Source organism: Hyalella azteca, unplaced genomic scaffold (assembly GCF_000764305.2).
Source record: "Hyalella azteca isolate HAZT.00-mixed unplaced genomic scaffold, Hazt_2.0.2 contig3812, whole genome shotgun sequence".
Lineage (NCBI taxonomy): Eukaryota > Metazoa > Arthropoda > Malacostraca > Amphipoda > Hyalellidae > Hyalella > Hyalella azteca.
Window position 1 is genome coordinate 44,412 of NW_025934046.1, and position 15,283 is coordinate 59,694.

General features: G+C 39.8%; 2 protein-coding genes across 2 annotated transcripts; one reads left to right on the plus strand and one right to left on the minus strand.

Annotated features, from left to right (window-relative positions):
* The first annotated feature begins 1,102 nt into the window (after nt 1–1,102).
* On the plus strand, nt 1,103–9,812 carry LOC108678543. Its single transcript, XM_018166995.2, has 5 exons — nt 1,103–1,169; nt 6,924–7,011; nt 7,160–7,387; nt 7,660–7,878; nt 8,839–9,812. Exons 2-5 carry the CDS (start codon nt 6,931–6,933, stop codon nt 9,430–9,432), a joined length of 1,122 nt encoding a protein of 373 aa, XP_018022484.1. The 5' UTR covers nt 1,103–1,169; nt 6,924–6,930; the 3' UTR covers nt 9,433–9,812.
* A 126-nt stretch (nt 9,813–9,938) lies between these two features.
* Nucleotides 9,939–15,255, minus strand: LOC108678544 (spindle and kinetochore-associated protein 1-like). The gene is made up of 6 exons (XM_018166997.2): nt 14,639–15,255; nt 14,064–14,167; nt 13,222–13,444; nt 12,763–12,836; nt 12,113–12,282; nt 9,939–11,102 (listed from the first exon to the last, which is right to left on the minus strand). Exons 1-6 carry the CDS (start codon nt 14,720–14,722, stop codon nt 10,939–10,941), a joined length of 819 nt encoding a protein of 272 aa, XP_018022486.1. The 5' UTR covers nt 14,723–15,255; the 3' UTR covers nt 9,939–10,938.
* Nucleotides 15,256–15,283: the final 28 nt, after the last annotated feature.

The following is a 15,283-nucleotide window of genomic DNA, read 5'->3' on the forward strand; positions in this document are numbered from 1 at the left end:
CGCTTCAGACTTGGCGCCGCAATTCTCGGTGTTACCAACCAATTAACAGAGCCAATAAACTAAGCTGGTAACTTAAAGTGCAACCAAATAAGGAGGTGGCGTTTATGTGTGCAAAGCACGACCGTGGCTCAGGCATGGAGGTTGCGAAGTGCCTGGGTTCAAGATTTCTGTAGTTGCCGGTAGCATTAGCTTGAACAGCGGGTCATTTAAACCCAAGAGAAATTCAACCCATGAAGATCTCAGAATCTTAACATCTCCCTCAATAGATAGTTATTTTCAACAGCCACAAGATTGCCATTAAAATTTTTTTTTTGTTGGAATGGTGAGTGTGGGAGGCCTTTTAGAAAAAAAAAATTTAAAGAAGTAAGTTGCAAAGATATGATAATTATTTGGTGAATTGAAAGTTGTGTTCATGAAGAATGTAACTCGATCTGTTGTGTATTTTCGAGAGAGTTTCAGAGGATTATGAGCGAACTTGCATGCGAGGAAACATAAGGTATTATTTATTTTAATTCACTAAAGGAATTTAACATCGTATCCGTGATATTGCCTCTGCCAGAAAAGTTACGTGTAGTCTTTATGAATATCCCTGACAAAGATTTAATGAAATTATAAATACAAATATAATTTACAAATAATATATAATATAGTTGGAAAAATAATCGCTGTCTGGATTATGAATGCGTCAAAAAAATCGATTAAAAATGATTGCTGGAAAGTTATTAATAAACTTATCATTTTAATTATCACAAACAAGAGGACAGTGCTGTCCAGTAAATGCCCATACTGAGCAACATTAGCGGGTTGAGTTAGGATGAAGAAGCCAAGAAATGAACTGTCGTCATGAAGTGATGGAGGCACAATCCTATAATGTAAGCGGATGGCCGGCGTCCATAGCAAAAGCCAGCTAGGTCGCCACTCTTCAGCCCTAACTCTGACTAATGGGACATAATATCAGAATTAAGGACTTAAGAGGAACTGATAGAACTCTGTGGACTCGATGAAATGTTGACACGAGGGAGGGAGGGAGGCGGGGGGAAGATGCGTGGGGGTGGAGTCGTGGCTCGGTATATAAGCTTCGTCTTGTGGTTCCTTTCGCTAGTGCAGCTCGAGGATTTTTGCCGGAGTGAAGTGCCGTGGAATTTAGGACCGTACGCCTGCCCAGTTCGGTGAGACAACTTTGTATATTAAAGCCCAAAATCGCACAGCAATGATCAGATTTTACCATCACATATATGAAATTAAATTAAACTCATGAATATCTTATAATCTATACAACATCTCCCTCAATAGATAGTTATTTTCAACAGCCACAAGATTGCCATTAAAAAAGTAAACATATGCAATTTTATGTAATTTTTTCATAATTTTGGTCAGTTAAATTTTTTAAAAATTATTTAAATAACCAAATAAGTGCATAGCTTTCTCCCAAAATATATTAGGTACTCATATATCGATACCATAATACAGAATGATCGAGACAAACGATCTTAATTCTATTAGTGAAGCATTCAAATTCCCATAATAATAAACCAGGTATATAATTATATGGCTTCTAGAAAATTTTTACGAGAACTTCATATGTTTTTAGAAGAAAAAAATTATTTAAAACTTTCTTAGCTTCTGAATATCGGTAGCATATATAAGTTGAATTTGAAAGTGATTATACGACAGCGTATGCCAGTTAAATAATCCATGATAGGAACTGTTTTGTGTTTTCTTCTATACAACTATTTTTGCGCTGGAATTAAAAATGAATAAAACTTATAAATTCCCTGAAAAAGCAGTCTTATAATAAAGTGAAGGTAATGCACTCATATTTTCTTTTAACTTATGAAGTGTTCGATGATATATATAATAAATAAATATATTCATTGCATGGAAATAAGCGAAACATAGCAAAGTACACACTATAAATTAAATCTCAGATAGAGTTCCATCGTTGAGACACCGAACACTCCTACATTGTAATCGTAAAAAGCTAAAAGCTTTTATAATGTAGGCTAAACCTAAATAAAAAATAAGCTTTTAGCTAAAAAAATAAGCTAAAAAATAAGCTAAAAGCTTTTATAAACTCGTAATAAATCACCCGTTAGTTGAGCGCTCAAGCCATATTGAGGTGCACGAGCAACAAGCTCTCCTGACGCGGCTCTGTGGGAGACCTGATCGATGGATGCTCATTTTATGGATTAAGAAATTTCATTTAATGAGCAGCAAGTGACGTCATAGGTCATCATTGGTTATGTATTTTTATATATTTTTATAAAGAATATATTTGTATATTTTATATAAATATTTTAGTAATATATATATTTGCACTGAATTATATTATAATTAAATGTTAAAAGTTCGAGCATTCGGTGACTTTAGATTAGAATAAGAAATGGAATGCAAGGTGATTGTATACTATGAAAGTTACTTTAATTCACGCTAAAAGTCAAATATATAGACAAATAAATAAATACTGCAATGATAAAATTAATTTTTTACCGAATCTACGGTTTAGTGAAAAATATCAGCCATCTCTTCAGGGATGGTCAGATTGCATGATGGCGTAACGAGTTGAATTTGTCATCTTGAGAGGTGCTAAAATCCAGGGTTGTCTGATGCTACATTTAATGCTGTAACAATGCAAACCTAATACTATCTCACCCACGCACTAACACGCTTATTATTTTAATTATCTCACAAACTAACACGCGCAGGTGTACAAGCAGTATTTTGCTATCACTATAGTTTCCCTTATCACTAGTCACTACCCGGAGGCGCTCTCACATTCACCCCCTAATTCATCTGAGTGAATGAACTGATGAAATTTGTTTGCTAGGGGCATATTGCAAGCTAGAAATGCACTTTCTTATCAACTGCTCCTCACAGTGATCACCGGAGGCTAAACTCAAAGCTTCCGTGATTCGCATCAGTTGCGTGAGACATTCATACCTTGCTTCTAAACTGCTTTTTCCGGGAAACCGATGCAAGCGTTACTGCCACGGTTTCGTTTCGTACTTTACTGCCATCTGTCGGCCAGTGGTTCCCAAACTTTTTCAAGCAGGCGCCCCCCTTGGCTCCCCAATGAATCTCTAGCGCCCTCCGCTGACAGACACATATAAAAACAAACGCCTCTTTCTTGATATTTAGTATGCTGTAATTTTGAAAGAGAAAGGTTAAACACAGATCTTTCCAGAGGCCCCCAAAGATCTTTCCACTGCCCCCAGGGGGGCGATATCGCCCATTTTGGGAACCACTGAATTCTATCCGGAATATATAAGAGAAGTTACGTAGTGGAAAGGCACATTATTAATGCCATCTGTCGGGACATCGGTTCCGCGCACGCGTCCTTGGACGGCGTCCGAGACAGCGGAAGTGGACAACAGAGCTGGACGATGCCAGGCAAGGAGGTCGCTCGCTCGGCAAGTAATAATGTCGCCGCTGCCCTTACAAAACGCACTTACGGAACAGGAAGTGACGCTATCTTATCAGCAAATAAGGAATACCACGATCTCAGGCTATGAAACTTGCTTAAACCATTAAAAATTAAGACCCTTAAAAGATTAAGATTAAAAAGATTTAAAGATTTAAAAAGATTTTAAGATTTAAAACCCATCACACTTACATCGAAACTGTACAAAGAAATCAAAAACCAAAAATAATCAATAGGGATACTGATATTTATGGCTCAATAAACATTTTAAACTTCGGTTGAAAATTTTTAGGAAGAATATCAGACAAAATTCGGTGACTTAAGGGAAGAAACAGTTATTTTATTACACATTCTACTTTTTAAATACACATTCTAGTTCATTGGAAATAATTTTCCAGAATACTAAAATTTCTTTCATTGCTTGCAATGATCTTATTCAAAATTTTTCATATATCTTTCATTTGCTCTTCCATTCGTTTCGGCGCATAAGCATTCATCCACATCATTCACTGCGTAGTTCCGATACGTATGCATTCATCCACATGATTCACTGCAGAGTTAACGATAAGTGAGCATTCATCTGCCTGATTCACTATGCACATAGGCGCGGTGCTGGGGCTTTCGTCCAAAACATTCACCGCGGAGTTCCGTATTTTATTCATTCTATAACCCGAACACGAATGCAATGAAGCATTGACTTTGACCCCTTATAATTTTTTTCTTATCAATTCATTATTATACTTTGATGCCATAGCTTTGCTCGTCTCGCTAAGATCCATGCGTCTCAGAGGCGACAGATGTTTAAGAGGATGACTGGGAGCGTCGAGGCCACGCAGGCACTACAAGGGCGAGCTACGTGCAGCAGCTGTTACAATGTACACCAACACTTCCTTGCACTTCATTCACGCAACGAAATTCGCTCGTTTGCATGCCATTGTTATGCGAATCTGTCACCAAAAAGAAGCTTCGCTTTGAGAATATCATCAACGGTTTACACGCGGATATAAAATTTAATGAACTTGGAATCGACTTCATCCACAGTATTCTATAGGTCCGAAAATGTAAAATTAATTAATTCAAAAGTGTTCACAATTACCCGAATCTTCAATCAAGAATAGGGAAAAGTATAAACGGGTAGATTTCATAAGAATTTAAATTCTGATCCGCCATCCGACGACGCTGACCGCAATCGCTAACCGTTGATTGTATACACAAGTTGTCAGGGGTCGCCTGCCGAAGACCACCACTGCCCTGGATGTAATGGATCATCATGATTCCTGCCTTCCGGAACGTAGCCTTCAACACTTCAAGCCGTCCGTATCTAGGCCACGGGTCAAACCAGCCCTCGGTCGAACGGCCACTTGTCGAACGACGATAAATTTTGGAACAGAACTATGCTATCTGAAACCTAACCTCAGATGCAATGAACGTAGAATTACGTAATTTAACGATGCCAGGAAGTCATATTCGATCCCCGGCCTGGTGGTGCACGGCAGGTGGTGGTCAAGGCCGGAAGAGGACAAAGCCGAGTGGTGCACGACTGATTGATGTAGGTCAGGATAGATCCAAGGCGTTCGATTCAGGGCTTATTGGTGCACAAAATTGGTGGTGCACAGCTGCGCTCCCGTTGTCAGAAGCCCTTCTCTCCTCCCCTGTGAGAAGCTACCTGAAGTTTCATGTGTGTAGGAAGGCCAAGGGTGTCTCTTGATTCTCATACTCGTATTATTTGACTTGAGCTATATTACTTCCACATCCAAGCGCATTGACAAGAAATTTTGTCCCCTGCCCGAACGTTGACTCTCAGTTCGACCACAAATCCCCATGGCGTTACTAAAATTTCACGAAAAATATTTTGCAATAAATTGGTGCTCAATATCACAACAGAAAAGATTATAGCAGTACAAGTAATAGAACTAAAATATTTAGGAAACATTACCTTATGGTGTTAAAATGTCCATATATATACTGTTTTCTGTTTCATAAAAAACAGTTTAATTGTTAATTCGTAAAGTAACCATGCAATTACATTATGCAAAATATAATTTTCAAGTTTGGACCTCTGCTAAAGTTGCCGTTGCCCTATTTTACTCATTGTCCATTGAATAGCTTTAGAATGAGTTTGATGAGCGAGAATATTCATACTAAAAGTAAATAGCAGATCTTCCAAGCTCCAGGTAGCGTTGAACGAGAAAGGGAAACAGTTTCTTTCCAATTTCAGAAATTTTTCAGTGCCCTGTTCCAGCAACACCCGGCCCGGTTCACATGAAAAATAATTTGAAACATTAATTCTTTAAGGGAAGTAATTTAACTAGCACAATATTTCAAGTTTCTTGGTCGAATGGAACATTATTTATTTCATAACAAGAGATATATATGTACGATATGAGCGGCAAGCGTTTATAGCAGCGCACCGAGTCAGGGCAGAGGCGTTGCAAGGCACGTCTTGTTGCCCACACGGCCGCCTACTGCAGCAGCTGCCCACGCATACTTTGCGGTCACCGACTCTTGTTCAGCAGAAAAAATACCCAGAATTAAATATGTTGTAAAATAGTTTACTTTCCTTTCAAACTTTTCGAACATTCATTCACCCAGACTTGAGATAAATTGACAAATAACTTGAGTATAATTAGACTTGCAGCGAGTTTTAACATAGGTTCGCTTGCTTAATTAGATCACTGGAGAACACTACCCAATCAGATTTATTTATTAGGATGAGAAACAGGAAAAAATCAATAAGTTTGCGATTGCCTTTTTAAACCGGTGGGTGCATGTGTAATTAATTAAAAGTTTTTCCTAGTCCACTCAAATACTATAATATAAAAAAATTACGCAGAACAGAACAGAATAATTTTTTTAACAGAATAAGAGAATAATTTTTTTAGATCAAATAACAATGCATTTGTTCTTCTTTAGACTCTGTATTACAAATACGATCTTTAAATATGTATATATTTTTCCCATACCTCAAACAGGAAAATATACAACGACAATCATTATCTTCTCATAGCAATGCATTCGAGACAAACATTCTTACCAAATTAGTAACTGCAGCACCTGCGCATCTGTCGAAACATCGCCGCTCGATATTGCGCTGCACTTGGCACTGCCTTACACCAAACATAAAACTTGCCCAGCATCGCCGCTATGATAAATAATGAGCTTCTTGCTGAACATAAGCAAATAAAAGCTGCTCGCTTCTGCTGGCACGCACCCAATCATATTGGGTCATTTGCTACGGAAATAGTGGGGCACGCCCGACGACTAGAATAGAAATTAATATTTGAATAATAAGAATCACTAGCGTGGAAACTATTACTTCAGCGGGAATGAGGTGATAACTCTTGAATAGACTTTAATGCTATTTATTAATTGCAAAGTGCTAATGCATTTTGAGGGAAAGTAACAATTATGGAGATTACCTGAGACTCTTTGTTAATTCCACGTTGACACTATTAAAATAGAAAATTTCTGGTTATGATGTTTAAGGCAGAGTTTTTTCCAGGAACAAGATGGCTGAGACGACGACCAAGACCACAAAGACGGTCACCGTCGAGAAGAGAGGAGGCTTCCACGACGACTCCTTCTTCAAGGTTAATCATATTACCGAGTTGAAAGAATATAATTTGTGTACAAACGTATTTAACATACAAATGATAACAAATTACCATTTTCACGGGCATTCTACGATTTGTAATAATGAAGGATCATATTAATTTGATTGTCTTGGTGCTCCTCTAGGACTCGTGGGACTCGTGGGATCAAGCCATGCGTGACGTGGTCCAGAAATGGGACACGGACGCGCCCTCCAGCAACCTAAGCAACACCAAGCGCACGACCACAACATCGACCGTGTCTTGCGCGCCTGCCACCGAAACCAGGAACATTTACCGCCAAATTAGATCTTCAAACGTCACCTCTGACGAGTCGCAGGCTGTCTCTTGCACCGAGGAAGACGATAAATTCAAGGTGATAGAGAGAATCTAGCTTCAATCAGATTCTATCGTAGCTGAGACACGCCAGGTCTTTACCTCGATCGCGATTATTCAGATATCTTGTCTTTTATTGAATATCTTCTAGCAAGCTTCACAGTATTAATGATGTATTTCTTTGTGCCCCCTCATTCCAGCTTTTTCCCTGCCTCAGCATAAAAAAGGCTTTCAATGTAGTAAAATGAAAATGAGTATGAATAGGGAATTTGACAAAATTTATATATTATAATTTCTCGCCACGAATCGCAGATGGTGATTGACGTGAAGGACTTCAAGCCCGAAGACATCAACGTAAAGGTGGTCGATGACAAAATTGTCGTAGAGGGAAAGATCGAGAAAAAAGAAGGCACGTCGGTGTCGACCCAGCAGTTCGTACGACGCTTTCTTCTGCCATCGAACGTCGACTTCGCCAGGATCAGCTCTGCTCTCTCCAAAGACGGCGTGCTGAAGATAAACGCCCCCAAACTGGTGAGATACTCGAGGAGAACAAAACATGGTGATATCGGCGTTGAAGAATAGGCCGGGTTGGCCTGTTGCCGAATCTCTTGACTATTCTATACCTACCTATCTCTTGTCTATTCTATACCATTATATGCCGAATCTCTTGACTATTGTGATATCGGCGTTGAAGAATAGGCCAGGTTGGCCTGTTGCCCATTCTCTTGACTTGTCTCTTGTAGATCTGGAGACGGGCCTTCTGACCAGATCTAGCCAAAGCTGACGTTGGAGCTAAGGGGCTGTTGAATATCCAATAATTTGTGCTGTGGGAGGCACTACCAGTCGAAATATTTACTCTTGAATAGCTTCATCTAGTGATTCTAGTCTGTTGACGCCCGGTTTGGCTAAACAACTAAAAGGCTAAAGATGCACTCCCACTTTGTACCCATGATAAAAGTTTGTAGTAAAGACAATGCAACCCCTACCACAAATTCACATTGTGAAACAATATCGTCCCATATAAAAATTCACCTCTATAAAAATATTATTTTGTAACGTATGCGTTTCTTTCCCCACAGCCTGAGTAACTGCGAGGTCGTGTCATTATTCAATTGCTTTTTAGCTTTATTGCTTTCCTAACTGTATTAGAAGAGGTCAAGGTTTAGGCACCAATTTTTTTGCCTTTCGAAATTTCATCACTTATTTGGTGTGACTCGGATGTCTTTTTCCTTAGATTATTTTTTAGTTAAACTAATCGTTTCATTAGTTTAATAAATTTTACGTAGATGCTGATAATAAAGTTTTATTATTTTCAATAGCTTAATTTTGCATTGAGCGTGTCAACAAAACTTTTCGAACTGCCTCTTTTTACGTTAAACTTTGTGGCATTTAGTTTGAATTTTGATAGCGTTTGCTTCATCACTAAATCTTGTATTAGCTCATTTTTTTTGCTGAAATTGCTTATAATTTTCTGATTTGCATTTTATTCAGGCTAACTCTCGTCCTGCCATAACCACCACAACGCGCACCACCCTTTCCTCCGTCCCCTTGAGCCCCACCACAACTCGCGAGGTCACCACCTTCACCACGAGTGTGCCAGACCGTCGAGGCCTCGTATCCACACAACGCGACGACTGGTCTTCATCTTTCGACGACATGGTAGAGAAATCACAACGCGAGATGCAGGACATGATGAGCCGACACACCCTCCACACGAGCGTCGATGCTCCCGCCCCAGCTACGAGCACACCTACCAGCATCGTGGTGGCTCCACCTAGGGGCGCTGTGACCACAAAGGACATCATCCGCAAAGGCGACACCGTGACTGAACGAGAGGAGAAGAGATGGGAGGATTCCCCGGCCCCCGGTGTCAAGCGCCAGCACCACGCGGTCACTGAGGTGTCCACGCTTAAAGGCCATGACGGCACAGTCTTGGGTAACCAGGAACGTCGCAAACAAGAGAGTGAGGCCGCTGGAGGATACGAGGAAATCCTTCCTGACGGTACCAAACGCAAGACCTTCACCAAGAACTATGAGACACGCCAGGTCTTTACCTCATCCAGCAGTCATCCTAAGGCCCTCTAACTTATTTATTCAACAGAGTGATCAATTGAAGCCTTTCATTATAAACTTGAACAGCTGACCTACTAGATTTGAAAAATCACATCATATCTGTTAACCTATATCATGACTTTTGGAAGATGCACCTATTTAGAATTTAAGATGCAACTCAAGCTGCACTGTTTGACAGCGAACATGACGAAACAGTTCACTATTTATTAGCCTAAAATAATGTTAGCTAATTAGATAATTGCAATTGAAATATAGGTTTGACTGAAATTTTGGTTTGTGGTTAGTACTCGGTCACAAATGTGACAGAGCTCCCATACCAGATTATCGAGTGGAAAAAAATTGTATCTTACTATTTTTGTAAAAATATAATGGTATTGAAATCTTACTTTTTCGACATTGTTGGATTAAATTTCTCTTTAAGAGAAATACAGTTTTCTAGAACCTGATTTCAAGGTAATGAATAAATTTCAAATTGAGCGATTCTAGCAAAAGCGCAAGGAAATTCAGAGAAGACCAAAAATAGCATTATACCTGAAAAATATATATTCATTAAAAATATTAGGCATGTGTACTTAATAGGGAGTTAGCTTAACACCAATAGCCTTAACTGAGAACATATTTACATATCAGAAACCGAGTTCACGTCGCGCAGCCTAAGCTATGTCAAGAGCTACATATTCTACTAGTGAACACGTATTTAGTAGAGAATAATAAAGATTATGTATAATAATGTGTCTGAATTCATCAGACACTGAAATATAGTTACCGATTCTTAGCAAATGTACAGTAAATAGGCACTGAAATTTGTACATAATCTTCAGGACAAATACAAACAGCCATTACAAAAAAAAAATGCTAGAATGATCTATGACAATTCATTCTAGTCGAACGATCGACCATGGAAACATACACTTAACAGAGCAGTTTTATTCGGTGAAGCCCAAGTTCATCATATGAACATAAGGTCGAGCAAGACGAATTTCGAAACCAAGATAATAAAAAAATCGAGGTTAAATAAATTGAAAGACTTCAATATCAAATATGGTGACGCATTGATTATCTGGTACAAATTAAATCGAAAAGTTTAATAACATTTCCCTTTGCGTTATGCTGTTGTTCAACAAGCGTAAAACGGCTAGTACACTTCCAATAATGGCCTAAGCGAATCAATTAAAAACTGAGGGGTAAATGGTTATAAAATGGGCTTTCCTTTATTCTGCATTTTAAAATAAGCTCTATATTAAAGGTGTTCCTTTCAAGATATATAGCATTTGGTGAATATAAGGTTCGGAGTTTTAAAGCAACCAGAAGATGGTTTCATAATGGAACGACAAGTCATTGGCTACATACAAAAGTAGCGGTATAACAAGCTTATTTAAAATTTAATAAATTTAACTGATCTCGGTGAAGATTTTAAAAATCAAACGACATTCACTAAAATAGTTCCACAGATTTAAAAGATATTTTCTATGAGAATACTGCGACTTTTGGGTGTGATCTGAGTGTACAGAAAGCAACTCAGATGGTATCAACGGGTACGGCGTAGCGTATAAGAGAAGCAGGGCCACGTATTTCTTGGCATTTGCGAGCGGTCCGGAGGACAGTGAGCATTGACCGATGAGTCGAGTCCATCTTGACGTCACTCCAACGCTTGAGATCATCACAGCATACGAACACGCGCCCTGTTAATAAGATGGAAAAATGTATTTCCGACCGAGATCATCAAAAATCGTTAATGACCTTAAAATTAATTACATTTGAAAATCAATGTTTTATTTAATAAGAACAAGTAGAACCTGAAGTTTTCGTCGTAATAGGGATGGGTGAATCAATTATTGAGCTAATGCTGACTAATATACAGTAGTCATGTTTCTACAGGTAACTAGTTATCAAGTAGCTTTCGATGACTGTTTTAACAAACAGTGAGCAAAGCCCAATAACAATTTGTAGAACTCTTGCGCTCCAAAATTCAGCAGGGAAGACAGCAATCAGTAACTAAAATGGTGAACTGAAGAAAGGACAATATAAAATCCCACGTTAGTGTCAAGTACCCTTGGTTTGTGCATTGCTCTGTGATCGGAGAGCGCTGACGAGCTTCATCTCCGACACGGAGAGTTTACTGACAGTCAGTAATTAACAGACAGCAGTCAGTAATTAAAATGGTGAACTGAAGAAAAGACAATATAAAATCCCACGATACTGTCAAGTACCCTTGGTTTGTTCATTGCTCTGTGATCGGAGAGCGCTAACGAGCTTCATCTCAGACACGGAGAGTTTGCTGACAGTCAGTAATTAACAGACAGCAGTCAGTAATTAAAATGATGAACTGAAGAAAGGACAATATGAAATCCCACGTTAGCGTTAAGTACCCTTGGTTTGTGTATTGCTCTGTGATCGGAGAGCGCTGACGAGCTTCATCTCCGACACGGAGACTTTGCTGACAGTCAGTAATTAACAGACAGCAGTCAGTAATTAAAATGGTGAACTGAAGAAAAGACAATATAATATCCCACGTTACTGTCAAGTACCCTTGGTTTGTGCATTGCTCTGCGATCGGAGAGCGCTGACGAGCTTCATCTCCCGACACGGAGAGTTTGCTGACAGTCAGTAATTAACAGACAGCAGTCAGTAATTAATTAAAATGGTGAACTGAAGAAAGGACAATATAAAATCCCACGTTAGTGTCAAGTACCCTTGGTTTGTTCATTGCTCTGTGATCGGAGAGCGCTGACGAGCTTCATCTCAGACACGGAGAGTTTGCTGCGAGGTCGCCGGAGTAACGCGTACTTCGCCGCCAGCGCCTTGTTCATCTGGTCCACCATTTGGTTGATCTGGCCGTACTGAAGCCTGCCCTTGATGTACCTGTTGTAGGAAATGTATTTGTGGGCAAGGTTTTCTATACGAAAAAATTAATACCTTCTTTAAAAGGCGTCATTAAATCCACAAAAGTCCCAGGAAAAAGAGCAAGACGACCGCAAAAAAACATTTTTTTCTTTGATTTCTGGCTGNCATGTCTCAAAGCAGATTAAGAAACATGTTCAGCAAGCAGAAAAAAGTAGGTAATGAGGAAAAACACGAACTTGAAGATAAATACAATGCGCATCCAAACAAAAGAAGTTTGAAACAAACAAACCTGCATTAGAAAACGACTAAAGTGTTATATAATCTACATCGTTTTGAATAAATATGTATCGAAGTCACGAGTTAAATTAATCAATTATTGAAGTAAGTCTCATCGCATCGCCAGGTAAAAAAACTACGGCAAAAGTGGAGCGTTTATTAAGTGAAAGATTAAAAAGTGGAGCGTTTATTAAGTGAGAGATTAACCGAGACGGCGCTTACTTGGGAACCTCATCGAACTCCTCGACGGTGATGTAGGCGAACTGAGCGGGACAGGAGGAGACGCTCTCGCCATCCTGCACACAGCCATCATATGAACACAACACTTCACACACTTTGAAGTTTGAATTGGTATGCATAAATCATATATGTTTAGTTCAAATAAATCAACAACACGCTTAACTCCACCTTTAAAGTTGTGAACTTCCGCCCTGAAGTTGTGAACTTTGAAAAATTCAGGAAAGAAAAAACTGACTAAGGAAGAAACGAACCATTTGTACGTTTTAATGAGAAGGTTTACGTAGAGGCAATTATATACTCCTGATTAGTTACAGACCTGCACGAAATTATTTTATGTTGGATCTTCAGATGACGAAGATAATTTAAAATTGCATCAACCGCATACGCATACAAGCGTTTACTCCAAGTAAGAAAGGTTGAAGCAAGTAAGTAGAAGCAAACCTTGGCGGAGATGACAAGAGCGGACTGGATGATCTCATTGGATGCAGCAGCGTTAGTGACGGACGGCAACGAAGGCTTGGGTCGCTCTTGCTGACCGGCCGCTGGAGGCAGATGAGCTGGCAGATGCTGACGCATGTGATTGAGCTGAGCGTTGTAGGAGCGCACCACTACCAGCAGTTGCTTCATGCGCTGCAGGTTTTCGCGACCTTCTGCAACGCTCGACCTGAACATATTAAAAAAGACTTTTAAAAACTTGTTGCTTAACTAGATACGTAAGTAGTAGTAGTATTATAGTTAATAGCGCTTCAGATATCAAGCTATTTCGCATCGGAGGTCAAAAGATAACATAGCCAGCAAGGCGGGAGGTCTCAATTATTCAAATTCATCATCACCCACAAGGGGCGGGAGGTCTCAGATCTCCAGCCCGCTGGAGCTGGATCGCAGCGTTAGCATCTCAAAGAGACGAAGTGACAAGGAGGGACAGGTGAAAAGCAACAGAAACTAAGACATTCGAACAAGAGGTCGCTTACACGGGACGTCGGCCGCCCGCACGAGAGAGACAGAGAAGGGAAATGCAAGGAGTCCTACCTACATAATAACTTAATGTAAGGAATCTTACCTACATAATAACTTAACCCCACAACTGAGACTTGCATTCAGACACCGCGAGCTCAGCGGTGGGGCGCTCAGGAACAATCCCTCTACTAACGCGAAATTCCATAGGACTTCTGACGAGCACAGACACGCGTCAGAAGTTCCCCCTGAGGGGAAATGAAAGCTCATGAAAATGAATAAAACGTACGTAAAAGCTCATGAAAATGAAAACTTCTCGCATTATTTACCTCAGCGCGGAGATGTTCTGCGTGATGCTATAGAGCTCCTGCTTCACAGACCGCAGCAGCCGCTGGTGCTCGTCGTCATCGGCGCTCAGGAGACCAACGCATACCTGAGGATTGTGCAGAAAGTGAAATGAGCTCCATTAGTGCCCAGTGGTTACAGGGCAGGGTGGCCCAGGGGTTACAGTTCATAGTACCAAGATTGGCGCAGAGAGGCGCGGGTTCGATCCCAGCTCTGTGCGCCAGTTTCTGGCCAGAATCGGCAAGGAGACCGGGCGGTCAAGCAAAGCAGAATTGTAGCAGTGAGTTGTGAGTTCGAGACTGCAACAAGCTGTGAATGTTCTGCGATGTTAAGAATCGGCGACAGGCCTACGGCCTAATAACGCTGAAACCGCTATTATTATTATTATTATTATATATTATTATTAAGTGAATGGCATGCTTATCAGGTAGTATATACAGTAGACAGCCTGATATGTATGGAATAATTACGAGAACTATTCATTGTCTTTTGACTTATAAATATTGATAAAAACTTCTTTCTGCGTATTAGGGGAAATGAATTATATTCGAATACTTACATTAATAGTTGATATTTTGTTCTTGAAGCCTTCCTGCAGCTCGATTACCGACGTGGCAGAGCCCACGATGGAAGTGGACATCATAGCTTGATATATGTTCGTTTCACAGTTCGGGGTGGTGTTCTATCACGGTTCGGATGAAGCGTGAGTGATACTTCCCTATGATATATGGTTAAGGGGCACTAGAAGGCAGCTCGAGTAGAATGACGAGGAGATGCACGAGCATTGATATCCAACCGCGCTAGAAAATGTCAGCTCACTTCTTTTTATCAGCAGCACGCAAACCCATCAATGTTCTCACAATCAAATACGCAGTTCACTTCAGAGATACGAGACTCGGGAGCTAAAAAGCCATCAAATGAAATAAAATTTGCGTTCGGAATCGAAATAAATTGCCGAAACCAAACACGATAGAAATAACGAATCAGACCAGCTGATGCGACGTAAGTAAACCTTGAATAAGTAAAATTATTACAATAAATAATAACGCCAGAAAGGCAGGTACAAAACTTGAGTTCCCATTCAAGAAATTCTATCACAAAAGTTCAAAAACCGTGATAGTAAAATACTAATTTAAATTTTTGCCATCTAGTGTTGAGTAGCAATAACGTTTTTTCCGACTATTTAATTTGCAAATTAAAACTT